General features: G+C 43.1%; 1 protein-coding gene across 5 annotated transcripts in view; it reads left to right on the top strand.

Moving 5' to 3' along the window:
* GYG1 (glycogenin 1) overlaps positions 1-13563 on the top strand; it is a 73060-nt gene extending 59497 nt beyond the window's left edge. For 4 of the 5 annotated variants that reach the window (XM_032408487.1, XM_032408486.1, XM_032408488.1 and 1 more), the window contains exons 6-8: positions 10214-10433; positions 12377-12427; positions 12690-13563. In XM_032408487.1, the coding sequence (XP_032264378.1) occupies positions 10214-10433; positions 12377-12427; positions 12690-12863 (445 nt within the window). In that variant the 3' untranslated portion in view covers positions 12864-13563. The remainder of the gene's footprint in view (positions 1-10213; positions 10434-12376; positions 12428-12689) is intronic. The other variant, XM_032408490.1, reaches the window with a different exon arrangement.
* Positions 13564-14635: the final 1072 nt, after the last annotated feature.

The raw sequence follows: 14635 nt of genomic DNA, 5'->3' as shown, positions 1-14635 counted from the left end.
ATCTTATTTGGCATGAATTTGAGCCATGAAGGCAGCATTTCTAATGCCTTACTCGACATACCATTTGGATAGAACAAAACCTAAAGGAAACACTTAATAGTTCTATCACTTTGAATGAATACTCAGACATAGCTTCTTTTTTTTTTTTTTTTTTAAAGATTTTATTTATTTATTTAACAGAGAGAGAGACAGCGAGAGAGGGAACACAAGCAGGGGGAGTGGGAAAGGGAGAAGCAGGCTTCCTGCCGAGCCGGGAGCCCGATGTGGGACTCGATCCCGGGACTCCAGGATCATGACCTGAGCCGAAGGCAGTCGCTTAACCAACTGAGCCACCCAGGCGCCCCAGACATAGCTTCTGAAAAACAAAATTAGTCCTATTTTCTGTAATAGAAGATCCTCTTTAACACAGCATAATTTGAGAGCTAAAATGCTTGATTTAGTAACTTTTAAGGTAATTTGTAATATATGAATTGAGAAACAAGTTCAAAAATGCATTTCTTAATGAAATAATATTTCTGCAAGTGCCTAGCATAATGATTAGGACATAGTAGGCTGTTAGTCAATACTAGTTTCTTTTCCGTTTTCTTCATCTAGAGGGCCTATTTTATTCACATAGTTTAGAATCTGGCTTGTGCATAGCGCTAGGCAAAATCTCATCAGCCCTTTTAAAAATCAGTCATTTAGCTCCATTTTAGCTTTATAATCTATCTACTGAGTAAAAGCTGTTTATAGCATTTTGTGCCATATAAAAGGGGCCCAAAGCCAAGAGAACGAGTTCTCTGGTATTGCTTCAAATTGCCAAATTAATTAGTGCTATTGATGACTCCAGAGCTTGTTTTACCAAATAATTTCAAAAATAACTTTATCTAAAATTTTTACTTGAGTTCAGATACGATCTGAGACCTGGCCTGGCCTAGTCTCAGATAGTGGGTCTAAAAACCTAAAAGATTTCTCTCCATTTGCTTTAAATTCTTCTGAGGATATTTGTATCCACTGTTTCTTTTTCAGGAATGTGGCTTATTCACTAAGGTCTTATCAAACCTCTTTAAAATCCATATTTTCCAAAAATGAAATGAACCTTCGGCGTCCTGAATTCTGTTGTTCTTGTGTATTTCTGATTTGATTTTTTTTTTCCTTGACCCCTAAGACACCCTTGGGTCCAGCTCCCCACCGTGACTATTGTCACTGAAGCCGTAGCCTTTCTGTGTTCGTTACTGTCACATTCTTAACATCTTCACCTAAAACCCTGAGGCCTCGTAGTTTGGCTCCGTCTTATTTCTTCAGCTGTCTGTCCACTCACCTGTTTGGTTGGCTGGCAGGCCCGCAGCTCGCAGAGGGCGCACTCAGCTGGACGAGGGAGCTCTCATCTAATCAGCCTGCGACTTCCTGCATGTGGAGAGTTGCCCGGATGTCGTGTGGCACGGGCTGTTGTGATTTGCGCGTGGGAGGAGGATCCAGCTGTGGTTGCCCGGCTGTCTTGTTCCTCCTTCATGGGTGTCAGCAATGCCTGTTGGGCCCCAGGGCCCCCGTGGCCAGGATGGCCACCTGGTCATTCCAACCTCCTCTCTGTTTATCAGGTGATGTGTCTGTCCTCCGTTCTTCCTCTGCCTTTTCCCCTCCCCTACCTCAGCCCTTAGCGCCCAGGGGAAAGCTTCCCCGTGAGACCGAGCCCAGACATTAGAGGCCACCCTGGCAGTGGGCCCAAAGGGCACGAGGAGTGATATCCCCATGGCAGAGGTCTGAGTGAGAAATGCCTTCAGGAGGAGATGGAGCTCGTGGGAGGGAAAAGCGTGTGGATTGAGTGGAAGACCATCCTCCGGGTCTCAGACTGCTGGGCTGCAGACTCCCTTTGTCCCACAGATATGTTTTGTCTCCCTTACATAGTTTTTTTTTTTTTTTACTCAGGTGCCAATGCTTAAAAATCAGGGAATTTCACATGAAACCTAGATTTTCAACTTCTTTAAAAAAAAAAAAAAAAAAAGATATTTGGAGAAAGATGTCCAGTGACTGTTACAGGTTTGGGGCCTTAAGCAATTGGAAAGATGGGGGCAAGCAGGTTTGTGGAGGCAGGGTTTGACCAGAGATGGATTGAATGTATCCAGTTTGGGATGCATTAAGCTTGAGGTGCCTGTGAAGCATCCTAGGGAAAATGGGGACTAGGGAAGTTGCTGTAAGAGTGGGGAGTTGAGGATAGAGGTCCAGGTGAGACAGACCTATGGGAGTGTCAGCACAGAAGTGCTGTTTATAGCCATGAGACAGGATGATGTCACCCAGAGAGTGACTGTGATAGAAGAGTCCTGAGCAACTGAGCCCTAAAACAGGAAAATGTGGAGAGGCAGGGCCCTGAGATGGAGAAGAGTAAGGCAAGAGGAGACCCAGGAAGGTGAGGTGCTGCACAAGCCAGCCAAAGAAAACATTCCTGGGGGAAGAGAGGGACACATCTGTGTCAGATGCTGTTGAGAATTGGCACTGACCTAGAATGTGGAAGTCACTGGGTGACCTTGACAAGAGCATGTCTCGTGGAGTGGTGGGAGGAAGCCTGATTGAAGTGGGTCCAAGAGAATGGAGAATCAGAGAACATGAATGTAGAAAACTCTTCTGAAGCATTTTTTTTAAGAGGGAGCAGAGAAATGGGCTGGTAGCTAGATAGGGATATAGGATCCAGAGAGGGTAGCATAAGTTGTTTGTTTTTTTGTTTTTTTGTTTGTTTGTTTTTGAAGATGGGAGAAGTTATGGCATAATGGTATATTGATGGGAATGATCAAGAAGGGCAAGAGAGAGTGCACTAACAATGCAGAAGACTGAAGGGGGACTTACTGAAGTCAGGTCCTGGAGTAGCTGAAAGGGGATGTGTCCTGGTACGCAAGTGGAGAGGTTGGTGTCAGGTAAGAACCAGGACAGTTCGTTCTTGTAACGTGAAGGAAGGCAGAGTGTGTAGACACAGATGAAGGTAGATGGGCATATTTTTTGGTTGAGTGAATGAATGAGCTAGCAGTCAGCCAGGAGGGACTGAGATTGACAGGATGTCCCCAGGAAAGTCTCCATGGTGGCCTGGAGTCGTGGGGTTTCCTTGGCCTACTCTGTGAGGACAGGCCACCCTGGTAGGGGAAGTAGTTGACTAGGTCCTCGTCTAGGTAATTAAAGTCCACGTTTGAGTACTGATGTTATTCTGATTTCTGAGGCATGATCGGGAGGGTTATTTAGCTTGAAAGGCAAGGAAAAATCAGGGGGGTCCCTGGTGGCCACAGTTCTTAGCTGCTGGGTAGCCGCTGTCTTCTGGTGATGTACTTGCTTGTGCTCCATGGTCCCGACCCTCAGCAGATCCACTCCTCCTCTGCGTGGCCAGCCCCCCCCCCCCGACCTTGGGCACTTGTGCTCACAATCCTTGGTGTGTGTAGACCGTGAGTGAGTGGATAAGAGGAGGAATTTGGGGGGTGAGAGGGGAAAGGTAGCTGACTGGTGGTAGGGAAGGGATGGTGCAGGAGTGAGTGGCCATGTGCCAGAGGACATGAGTCATTGAGGTGGGTGGAGGATGGCTGGCCAGTGCTGCCATGTTCCCCAGAGAAAGGCTCACAAGCCGTGCTGTGTTTCTTCTTGGTGCCTCACTGAACATCACAAATAAGTTGCTTTGTGAGACGTAAAATGGCTCCTTGTGCACTGTCACAGGGTAGTTCCTTTTCCGTTCTGAACATGTCTGTAGTCTCATCCACACGTTACAGCTGCTGAACTAGTCATGAAAATCCTATCTGATCTTTTGGTAACATCAGGTCACAGGGATTATTTTAATGGCTAACATAAGCAGTATTATTGCTGGCTCAGGTTCAAACTATGTCTTGTGATCTGGATGTCTCTTTTGAGATTCTGTCAAGTTAAAATTAGAACACTTATTTTAAGAGATGTATGCAAGCTGAGACAAATCCCCATTACTGGGTCAGAATGAATGGTTCTTAGTAATATAGAGACAATTGTAATATGTACCCAATGTTGTTTTGTTTTTTGTTTTCTTTATTCCTGGCTGGTAATTTGGTGGATAAATCAGGCAGTGAGTCAGTGAATCTTCTCATTATCCTTGTTCTGGGTTGAGGTCAGTTGAACTTTAATTCTTTTGACATCAGTATTTCCCCTTCTTATTTGTCAGCTAACCATTTGCCTTCAGCCAGGCAACATAAATTCTGTCTGGTATCCTGAGTTTACCTTCTTATGAGGAATATCCCCGAATTTGCATTTAGGCTAAAATATTCTTTTAAGCAAAAAAGTAATTTCCCTTTTCACTTATGACCTGTTCTCTTATTTCATTTTGATATGGTTATTTTGGATTTCATCAGTAATTGGAGAGTAGTTGGGGCGCCTGGGAATGGCTCAGTCAGTTAAGTGTCCACCTCTTGATCTCTGCTCAGGTCTGAATCTTGGGGTCATGAGTTCAAGACCTGTGTTGGGCTCCATGCTGGGCTTGGAGCCTACTTAATAAAAAAGATAAAATTTAATTTAAAAAAATTGAAGAGTAGAATTGATTAAAATGATAGAAAATGATTTTTAAAAAATTCCTCAGAGGGCAGGATTAAGACATAAAAATAATTACATGAAATTCATATCTAGATTAATTGAAATGCTAGATACGAAAACCGTTTGAGACCTTTTGCTCATCTTTTTTGCCAACTGTTTTATTATGAAAGCTAATAGAGCAAGCCCTTCAGGCTCCTTTGCTGTGTGAATGAATACTGTTCTGTGTGTACAGTTAGAGCGCAGTTGTATAGTTTTATCCATATAACTCACAGACCTTCGTAGAAGGTGGCCAGTGTTAGGCCTGCCGGTACCCCTGGAGCAGCCCTAGGTGATTTCCAGAACATCGTTATGTGTGACTACCTTACGCAAAACTACAAGTCTGTCTTCTCTTCCCCTCCCCGCTTCCTATCAGAGCCCCGTGTCTCCCATTAGCAGCTGCCTTACCTTGCACCCTGCCCCCATCCTCCCACCCTCAGAGGGCCTATGGGTTGGCCAGAACCTTCCACGTTCAGTGACTCACCCAGGGTTGTGCTTCTCATAAAGAATTCTTGCTCTAAAACTTGTTTTTCTCCTACCCCGACTCATTTCCATAGATCGGTTTGGTGTGTGGCAGTTAGGTTAAAGGAATACCTTGATACCTAAAAAAAAAAAAAAAAAAGAATTCCCATTCTTGAGGTACACAAGTAGGGCTAACCATGGCCTTGAACCCATGACCTCTGAAGCCTGCGCACGACTGCTGCATGCCCCAGCATCTTTCTTACTACTTCTCTCCTGCCTCTCTCTGCCGTCACACTCCTGAATCCTCATGAGCTCTTTCTGGTCGGCCCCTCGGTACCCCCAGCTGCAATAGAAACATTATGCATTTTATGATTTGTTTTTGTTTTTGTTTTTTTTGATTTGTTTTGTTTTTGCTGAAACTTGGGCAGCTTTGGGGTGGTTACATCACATCTCTACAATCCCGCTCACTCTCGTCCCCCCGACCCCCTTACTGGCACCAAGGAATTTCTCGACTTCAGGCACAAAGGGCAGTTCCATCCACATTTAGGACCCCTTATGATCTCCATTTCTGCCTCAAACAGGCTTATCAAGGACTTTCTTCAAACTAGGACTGCCCTGTCTATGAAAGGACTATCCAGTGGATACAGTTTTTCTCGGTGTTACGATGGAATAGGTAAAGAAGGTAATCTTGAGGAGGAAGGATCCTTCCTCTAGCCACAGAGGGCATCAGTGATGTAGATACGGAGACACTCAGGGATCGTGGCTTCCCGAAGGTGCAGCCCAGGCCTGAGCCACAGTGCAGTGCAGGCGGTGGACTGTCCCCAGATGGTGTTTCTGTTGACATGCGAGGGGAAGGCATTGAGCCACGTGGGGTGGCCTCTGACCGGAGGTTGCAGAGACCCCTGACCACCGTGGGGCACAGCCGGACCCAGAGGCCGGAGTGTGTACTCCTGCCGCCAGCAGAGGCAGGGCGCTCTGTCTCGCTGGGCCGTGTTAGCAGCTCTGCAGTGCGCCGGACCATCGTGCCCTTCCTCTGCTTCCCCGAGCTTTAAAGTCCCAATTCACGGAGTGGGGTGCTGGAGAGGAGCTGGGGTGGCCCTTAGACACGGTCGAGCGCAGTCCACGTAGGGGTCAGCTGCTGGTCCTACGCACCACCATCCATTTCTTGTTCTTCTCCCCACCTTTGCGCAAACTGAACCCTTCTGAGAACAGTCTTTCTTAGACAGTGCTAAATTGCTTGTTTTGTAGCTTTCTTTCCTATTGGTTACTTTCTTGCTCTGTCCTTGACTATATTTGGAGTATTTCCAGGGCTCCTTAGACACATCCTTTCCACTTTTCAGATTGACCCTCTGTAGACAGGGCATTCATCTCTGAAGTAACAGATGTCACTCTCAGATGATGTCCTTCTAATTCTGGGAGTGTCTTTCAGGAACAGCCTAGTTGTGGTTAAGAACCTTGGCTCTGGAACCAGACTGCCTCCGTGGAATCCCAGCCCTGTCACTCACCAGCCGTGGTCCTAGACAAGTTACTGAACTACTTCATGCCTTGGTTTCCTCATGTACTTGTTTTGGAGATTAACCGGTATATAAACCATGCAATTGTTAGCCAGTGTCTGGTACATGTAAGTACTCAACAGATGTTAGCTACTCCTGGGACTCCTGTTTAATCGTGTGCAAACTGTCAGGAAGCAGGTTCGAAAGGAATAGAGTTTATGCTATATTCATGTTTTACTTTATTTTAATTAGTACTGTTACCTCTCCTATAATGACTGTAGGACATTCATATTAGGTCTAGGCCAAATCACAGACTGAAACTTACCGGCCAGTTTTATTCTAGGAGGAGCAAACAAGGAGTCTTGCTCCAGGCAAGATGAGTCAGGAGGAGGAGGTCTGAGAACGTGGAAGCCAGTGCTGTCTTCTGGTCGCGGGCGTGTTTGTATCACAGGCGAGGTAGTGCCTGCCGCCCCCCAAAACACACACAAGTGTCTGGTCTCTGGTACAGGTCCCCCCCGCCCCCCGTCACCACGAGGACGTTTGTCGAAGGCTGTTAGCTTCACCCCGCCATCTTTCCCACGTCTTCTCTGGGCCCCCTTCCCACACAAAGCCCCTTCTGAAAATCCACACCTGCACTGATCGCTTTGGTGTTTCCGTAGCCCCTCGTGTCCGCATTGCCCTGGTAGCCCAGACTCGTTGCCTTGTTTGTGCTGCTCTTCCTTATTTTTATGTTAGAGGACTCCTTTCCCTGTTTGGGTGAAAACCTTTTGGGGTCCTGCACTGACCCTATGTAACAGTTGCTTATTTAATTAATAGCCATGTCTGCACAAGTTTTGAGCATTATCCTTTTAAGGATAAAATTGAGAGTACTTGTGTGCATGTGTGTGTGCACACATGTGCGTGGGTGTAAAATATGAAATGAAGAGTCAGCTTGGGGATTTCCGGTATCTATCTCATTTTCAGAAGAAAGGCGCTGTGGTATAGTCCATTACTCTTAGGAGGACATTTACAGTAGGCTCTATTTTTCTTGCATAGTTTTGGAGTGGCGGCATGGTAGGATTGGTAAGAGTGCAGGCTTAGGAGAGAGGCAGAACTGTGCCAGATCCCTTTTCTGCCACCTAATAGCTGTATGGCTCTGGCTGACCCCTGACCTCTAGGAGCCTCCATTAACATGTTAGTAAGATCTACCTTTGCCAGAGTGTTACTATTCCCAGTCATGTCCTTTAAAAAGTTTGGGCCCAGGATGCCTGGGTGGCTCAGTTGGTTAAGTGACTGCCTTCGGCTCAGGTCATGATCCCGGGGTCCTGGAATCGAGCCCCGCATCGGGCTCCCTGCTCAGCGGGAAGTCTGCTCCTCCCTCTCCCTCTCCCTGGGCTTGTGCATGCTCTCACTCGCTCTTTCTCTCTGACAAATGAAAAAAAAAAAAAATCTTAAAAAAAAAAAAAAGTTTGGGCCCCAAACATGGGAAACCCTTAGACAATGATAGCTATGTAATAGGTCTCTGGCATTTAAAAACAAAAAAAAAACAAAAAACTTTACAAGATTGGAAAGCTTACATGAATAGAGTTTGCATTATTTCAGTCTGCACATCATGCTCAGCAACTTTGGTTGCCTATAGGATAAATCCACTAAAATCTAACACTTGAACCCAACACCCAAGGAACCATCCCATTTTTCCTTTCCCTATCAGAGTTTCCTCTTTGGCTGCAGTGGGAGTACCCTCGGTCTAACTCACATACACTCACCTGATACTTGCTCTCCCCTGCCTAGAATTCTCTGTATCACCAGCTACCCAGCTCCTGTCTGTTGCACAAGCTTTAAGTCTCTGCTCCACGAAACCTACCTTTCATGACCACCCTGCCTCTGCATTCCCGGAGCACCCACTGTTCCCATATTTCTTTTGGCACTTGTTGTATTCACCTTTATTATTTGGTTTTATGTACATAGATTTCCTCCCAGCCAGAAAATGACCACTCTTAATTCTTTTTTTTTTAAGAAATTATTATGAAATATAGTATATATACAAAAGGGTATATATAAAAAAAATGTGCTTTTTTTTTTTTTTTAAATCCAAGAAATGGAACACAATCAGTACCTTACAACCTGTCTGTCCCTTCCCCATCACGGCTTCCCCTTTCCCCCAGAGATAACCAACATCATGACACTGACATTGATTACAGTTTTCTACTTTTTATTTTTTTTTAAGATTTTATTTATTTATTAGAGCATGAGCATGAGCAGAGGGAGAAGCAGAGGGAGAGAAAGGGAGAAGCAGACTCCCCACTGAGCAGGGAGCCCAATGTGGGGCTTGATCCCAGGGCCCTGGGATCATGACCTGAGCCAAAGGCAGATGTCCAACCCACTGAACCACCTAGGCATCCCCAGTTTTCTACTCTTTAAATAGTACTTTTTTTTTTGTTTTGCCCTATGTAAATGGATTCTTATGTATGAATTTCTATTTGAAAATTTTCAGCATGTTTAAAAAAGTCACCCATTTGCTGCATGATGTGTGTGTAGCTATCATTTTATTTTCACTGCTATATTGTATTCCATGATCTGAATATACCAGAAGTTGTCCTTTAAAAATGATAAAATGGACAAATAACTATAAAATCTCAGTGACATTCAATAGTAAGTATATATTTCTTACTCATATGTTGGTGGCTAGGCTGGAGCAGCTCTGATAATCTCAGCAGGGTTTGGAGCCACAGCTTTGATCCACATCTGCTCCGTGGGTCTCATCCATTCTTCTGCTGACAGAGGTCTCTCAGAGAGAGGGACCAGAAACAAGCAGGCCTGGCTTGCTTTTTTTTTTCTTTCTTTTCTTTCTTTCTCTCTTTCTTTCTCTCTCTCTCACTCACTTTTTTTCCTTCTCTTCTTTTTCCTTCTTTCCCTTTCTTTCCCTTCTTTCTTTCCTTTCTTTTTCCTTCTTTTTCCTCTTTCTTTTTCTTTCCTTTTTTTTTCTTTCTTTTTTCTTTCTTTCTTTCTTTTTCTTTCTTTCTTTCTCTTTCTCTCTTTCTTTCTTTCTTTTTCTTTCTTTCTTTCTTTCCCTTCTTTCTTTCTTTCCCTTCTTTCTTTCTTTCCCTTCTTTCTTTCTTTCTTTCCCTTCCTTCCTTCCTTTCCCTTCTTTCTTTCCCTTCTTTCTTTCTGACACACTGTTACTTCCTCCCACATTTCCTTGCAAAGGCAAGTTCTGCGAGCGTGCCCAATTATCAGTGAGGTAGGAAAGTGTATTCCCCCTGTGGAGATTGGGAAAAGGAGTGAACACTTGCTGAACAGGCTTAACCTACTAAGATATGGTCATATGGGTGGTTTTTAGTTATGACTGTTTCAAACAGCACTGCTGCTATGAACATTTTGATGACATCTGCACGTAGGTAAGAGCTTCTGTCGGGTCTGTGCCGAGGAGCTGAGCTTCCAGGTCAGAGATGTGAGCATTTTCAGTGTCACTAGGTAATACCGAATGGTTTTCCAAGTGGTTGTACCTTTCCAACCACAGTGGATTGGTGTTTTGGTTGTTGCCCTGACCCACTGCTACTTTTGGATTTTTGTATGTATTTAACACACAACTGAATAATTTCAAAAATCTATGTAAAACTTTTTTCAGTGAGCTCAAGTTCTTTTCCGACCACTACTTCCAGTGGAAGGTGCATCGTTAAGGCTACCGAACAAAGTGCTCAGAATCCACTAATGGTTTCAACTTTGTGTTCTCTTGGCAGATTTGGGGCAAATGCCAAAGTTGTGCATTTCCTGGGACGAATCAAACCATGGAATTATACTTATGATCCTAACACAAAAAGTGTCAAAAGTGAGTCCCATGATCCCACCATGACTCATCCAGAGTTTCTCAACCTGTGGTGGGACATCTTCACCACCAACGTGTTACCTCTGCTTCAACAATTTGGCCTTGTCAAAGACACCCACTCATGCCTGAATGTGGTAGGTTCTGTTTTTTCTTTCAGGTAATTTAATGCTGTATTTTTTAAAACTTTGGTATACTGGTAGAGGTAGTGTTCAGTGGTACTTTAAACAGAGATCAAATCAGATTTGTAGAAAAAAAAAATGTCCATCGTACAGGGAAGGAATAGTGCCAGCAAAGGCTAAAAGCAGTAGATTCTGTGGCAGATTTCATTAGATCTGGGAGCATAAGAAAGGACTTTAGAGGTGTGTGTGTGTGTGTGTGTAGCGCACACACACGCATATATGTCCATATCTAGTATGTATAGAATTCTTAGCCCATTGTCCTAAGGTTCTGAGATTATTCTTAAAGTATAAAGAATGCCTTATTTCATGTGTTAGAAACTACAAACATTTAAATATACATATTTATTTTTTCCATCTGCTTGGAAGAATGTATTTTCAGTGAACATTTTAATAACATGTGAAAACAAACACTTGCAAAAACAGATACTTTTCTAGGATTATTTTGGTTTGCCATGCTCGTGCTCTTACGGTTACATAGAATCTTGAAAAAAGAAATCTCCTTGTAAGAGGAAGATGACATTAACATTTACAACAGCAACTTGCTTAGCCTCTTTTCTGACTTTAAATGTCTTCCTCTGAGGTTGGTTCTTTTGGAAGAATTGGAAAGAGGATGAGAAGTTACACTTCTGTGCTACATATTAAGATATAAAGAATTAAACTGAGTGGGTGAATTACAATCAAGTCTAACTGATCAGTTAATTACCTTGCTATAATTATAAGAGGTTATAAGGTTGTAAGAGATCCTTTTCTTTGCCATGGTAGAGATTTTAGCCATTTCACTTAATAGCACTTGTACCAATATATAAAATGGAGAAAGGGAAAAATAACACTAACATTCTTACTTTAATTGTTTTACATGGACCATGAAATAATACTTGTACAGTACTCGCAACATTGCCTGGCACATAGTGCGTAAGGAAAGCTAGTTGTTATTATGTAACCCTTACAACTACTTTGTCAAGTCAGTGTTATTGTTAATATGCCCTTTATATATTAAAATTAAGTGAGGCTTAAAGAAGTTAAATAACTTCTCTTAGTTATATAACATACTCATCAAAAGCAGAATTGGGACTCAAATCTAGGTCTGCAAGACTGTTACCTTCTGAACAGTATCATGAAACAGAGAATTCTGGAAGAACATCCCAATATCATTGCTGTTGCAAGTGGAAGCAAAGGCAGGGCTAATCCAGGGTAAGGACTTATGTTGCTTCAGCTATGAAACCACCCCATGGAATCTGCCCAGATACCTTGGAGTGCCAGTATATTTAAACACCTATATAGACACATATACTCATTTAGCAACAAAAACTGGTAATCAGAAAATTTTGTTCTCCCATTTTCTCTGTTAAAAGCATATCTGTATGCATTCACTCGCCTTCCTTTTTCTCTACTATTTCTAGTACCTTCTCACCTCAGAGCTTTTTGAAGAATAGCTTTGATATTCTTTTGAACAATTGAAGTTAATGGCCTTTCTATAAGTAATGAGATTCTAATTTAATGTGGAGTAGGTTTGCTCTATTTCCTGCACATTTCCCTTGTTCCTTCCACAACCCAAGGAGTGAGAATTATGAACCAAGGAAAGGTGATGGGAATTTAAACAGTTGTTCAAGACTTAAGCCAATTAACACGAGCTACGAGAATAGATACTACTTGATAATAAGCTTGAACGGGCAGATAAGTTCGGTGCATAGTCTCAAACCATTTAGCTCTCGCTTTTATAACGTGACAACTTGTGTATGTGGTGTGGCTCTCTGGTTAGGTGCTTTCTGAAGTTTAGCCTCTGAAGTATCATTTTGTTTAAGTTCTCAACCTTTCAGAGCCCACACAGATCGAGAATTGATCGTGAGACTGTGTTCCCTTGTCCGTCCATCTTACACTTTCTAATGAACTGTTTGCAGCTTTCAGACTTGGTCTATACACTGGCTTTCTCTTGTGGCTTCTGTAGAAAGGTATGCAGAACTTAAACATTAACCCTAATTACTTTGTTCTCCCGATGTTTTCACTGAGTCAAGAAGTCTTCATTTCGTTAGGAATAAATCATATGACCCTTGTATTTCTGTGTCTTTTGTTTGTTTCATGTAATACTTTTCAGTTTTTGCTACTTTGCATGATAATTCATCCTGGCTTTTCTCACCGTCAACTTACTGCATTCCTTAAAAACAGTCTGATTTTCAGCTCTCAAGGAGTCTCTGATTATGCTCTCCTTTTTAGGAAGGAGTCTCAGGAGCCATGTCACACCTGTCCGTCGGGGAGACCCCGGCTGCAGCACAGCCTTTTGTGTCCTCAGAAGAACGGAAGGAGCGGTGGGAACAGGGCCAGGCTGATTACATGGGAGCAGATTCCTTTGACAACATCAAGAGGAAACTTGACACTTACCTCCAGTAGAAACACTGCCATTTCCCCACGGACACATCAACTTCACAGGCCCTTGTTTCAGATACTTAGTGTCTAGATCTGGGTTAGGAAAGGCCTGTTACACTTGCTAGAAGCTTTGCTAGAATTCATCAGATGAGGGGATTTTGCAGGACAACGGGGGAGAACCGGGCAAAAGTTGTGAAGTAGCAGTTCTGTCATGTGGGCAGCATTCTGCTTTTTAACCCCAGGCTTATTCATTATTCAGCTCATGTGTTGGAAGTTCTTAATTTTGCTGATGGCCAACATATGCGGTGGTAAGGGAAGCTCAAGCTAATTAAGATGGCTATACGTATCGACTGTAAGAACGTGCCAGGGCGGGCTCTAAACCAGTCTCCCTTCAGAACGGGACAAGATATCTCTCTCGCGCGCTTGCACGTTGTACCTTTCACCAGACCTGCATTTTATTTAGAATTGCCCAGAGACTGCCAGAGTGATTGTAATTCTGCTTTCAGGTGAAGACAGCCTGTAACCCTGCTGAGTGATTCATAAACCTATCAACAAACGGTGTTAACCCATTTTATTTCCTGATTGTAGTGTCTGAAATTGTTCGCCCGTTTTCTATGTACAGTAAGGCAGCATGCTAAAATGCTTTTGTTCGGTTCTGTGCATCTGTAAACAGCAGCGTGCTCTCTGGTGGCACCTTGTATGAAAATAAAGACGTCTTGCCATATCTTGGTTGTCTAATTAAGGGATTCCCACTCCCCTTGAAAAAAATGTATTAGGCAGTTTTTCCTAATTTGTAGAATATGTCAGTGTTTTAAAAACCAGTGTAAAATTTGACACTTGGAATGGTTTCTAGGTATCTGAAGTATTTCAGTCTAGTGTTCTCCAGTGACAGTGTTGGGTGTGATCGATGGAGGAAAGTGAGATCAAATTTATCTAATCTCTCACATTATATCTCCGTATCAAGTGAGTATTCAGACTTTAGAAAATACAGTGTTAAAATCATCATTGGTTCATTGTCAGTCTCTGGTCATACTTGATAATCTTTCAAGAAAGAATCAGTACTGGAACCAGTGACTTCTAGTGTTTTTATCCATGAATTAAAATGATGTTAAGTGTAAAGGATATTTATTAAATGTATAGATGATTCTAGGTTGCAAGGATGGCAAGCCAGCGAAGGGCAGGATCCAGAGTGACCTTTTAAAACCAATGTGAGTAATCTTTCTATTGGGGGGAAGAAAACCAACCAACCAACCAACCAGGAGAGAAGACCATGACCAGAAACTTGAGAGGTTTAATTGGGCAGTAGCTACAATGGCTTTTATGACCTAACTAACCTTCAAGGTCACCCTTCTTTATTTCCACAATATCCTCCTGGTTACACAAGTCAGCCCTATTCAATATGGGTGTGAATGAATACACAGGGATATGGAATCCTGGAGGCAAGAATGGTTAAGGGCCACCTTGGAGGTATCAAGTAAGTGATTTCTGAAGATAAACTACAATTATTTGGACTGGTGGAGGAGTTGCTATAATCGTCAAGTACACTAAGCACTACTGGAGATTTAAGTGCCTCCATGTGTCAGGTGCTGTGGTGCCTCTTCTCAAAATACTCCTAAATCCAAGGATCTCCGCATTGGGGGGATTATCAGGATGCAACCCCATTATAAGTTGAGAGAGATGTGTATATAAAATAAGAAGCCGGTTTCCTGGCATCCTCCAAAGGTAACCAAGGTGATTTGGGGGGGGGATTGTGTTCTAAGCCATAATTATGAATTAGTGAATTTTAATGTAGTTTG

This window comes from Phoca vitulina, unplaced genomic scaffold (genome assembly GCF_004348235.1).
Source record: "Phoca vitulina isolate PV1807 unplaced genomic scaffold, GSC_HSeal_1.0 scaffold10, whole genome shotgun sequence".
Lineage (NCBI taxonomy): Eukaryota > Metazoa > Chordata > Mammalia > Carnivora > Phocidae > Phoca > Phoca vitulina.
Note: the sequence above shows the minus strand (reverse complement) of the source record. Positions and strands in the feature narration are given on the sequence as shown.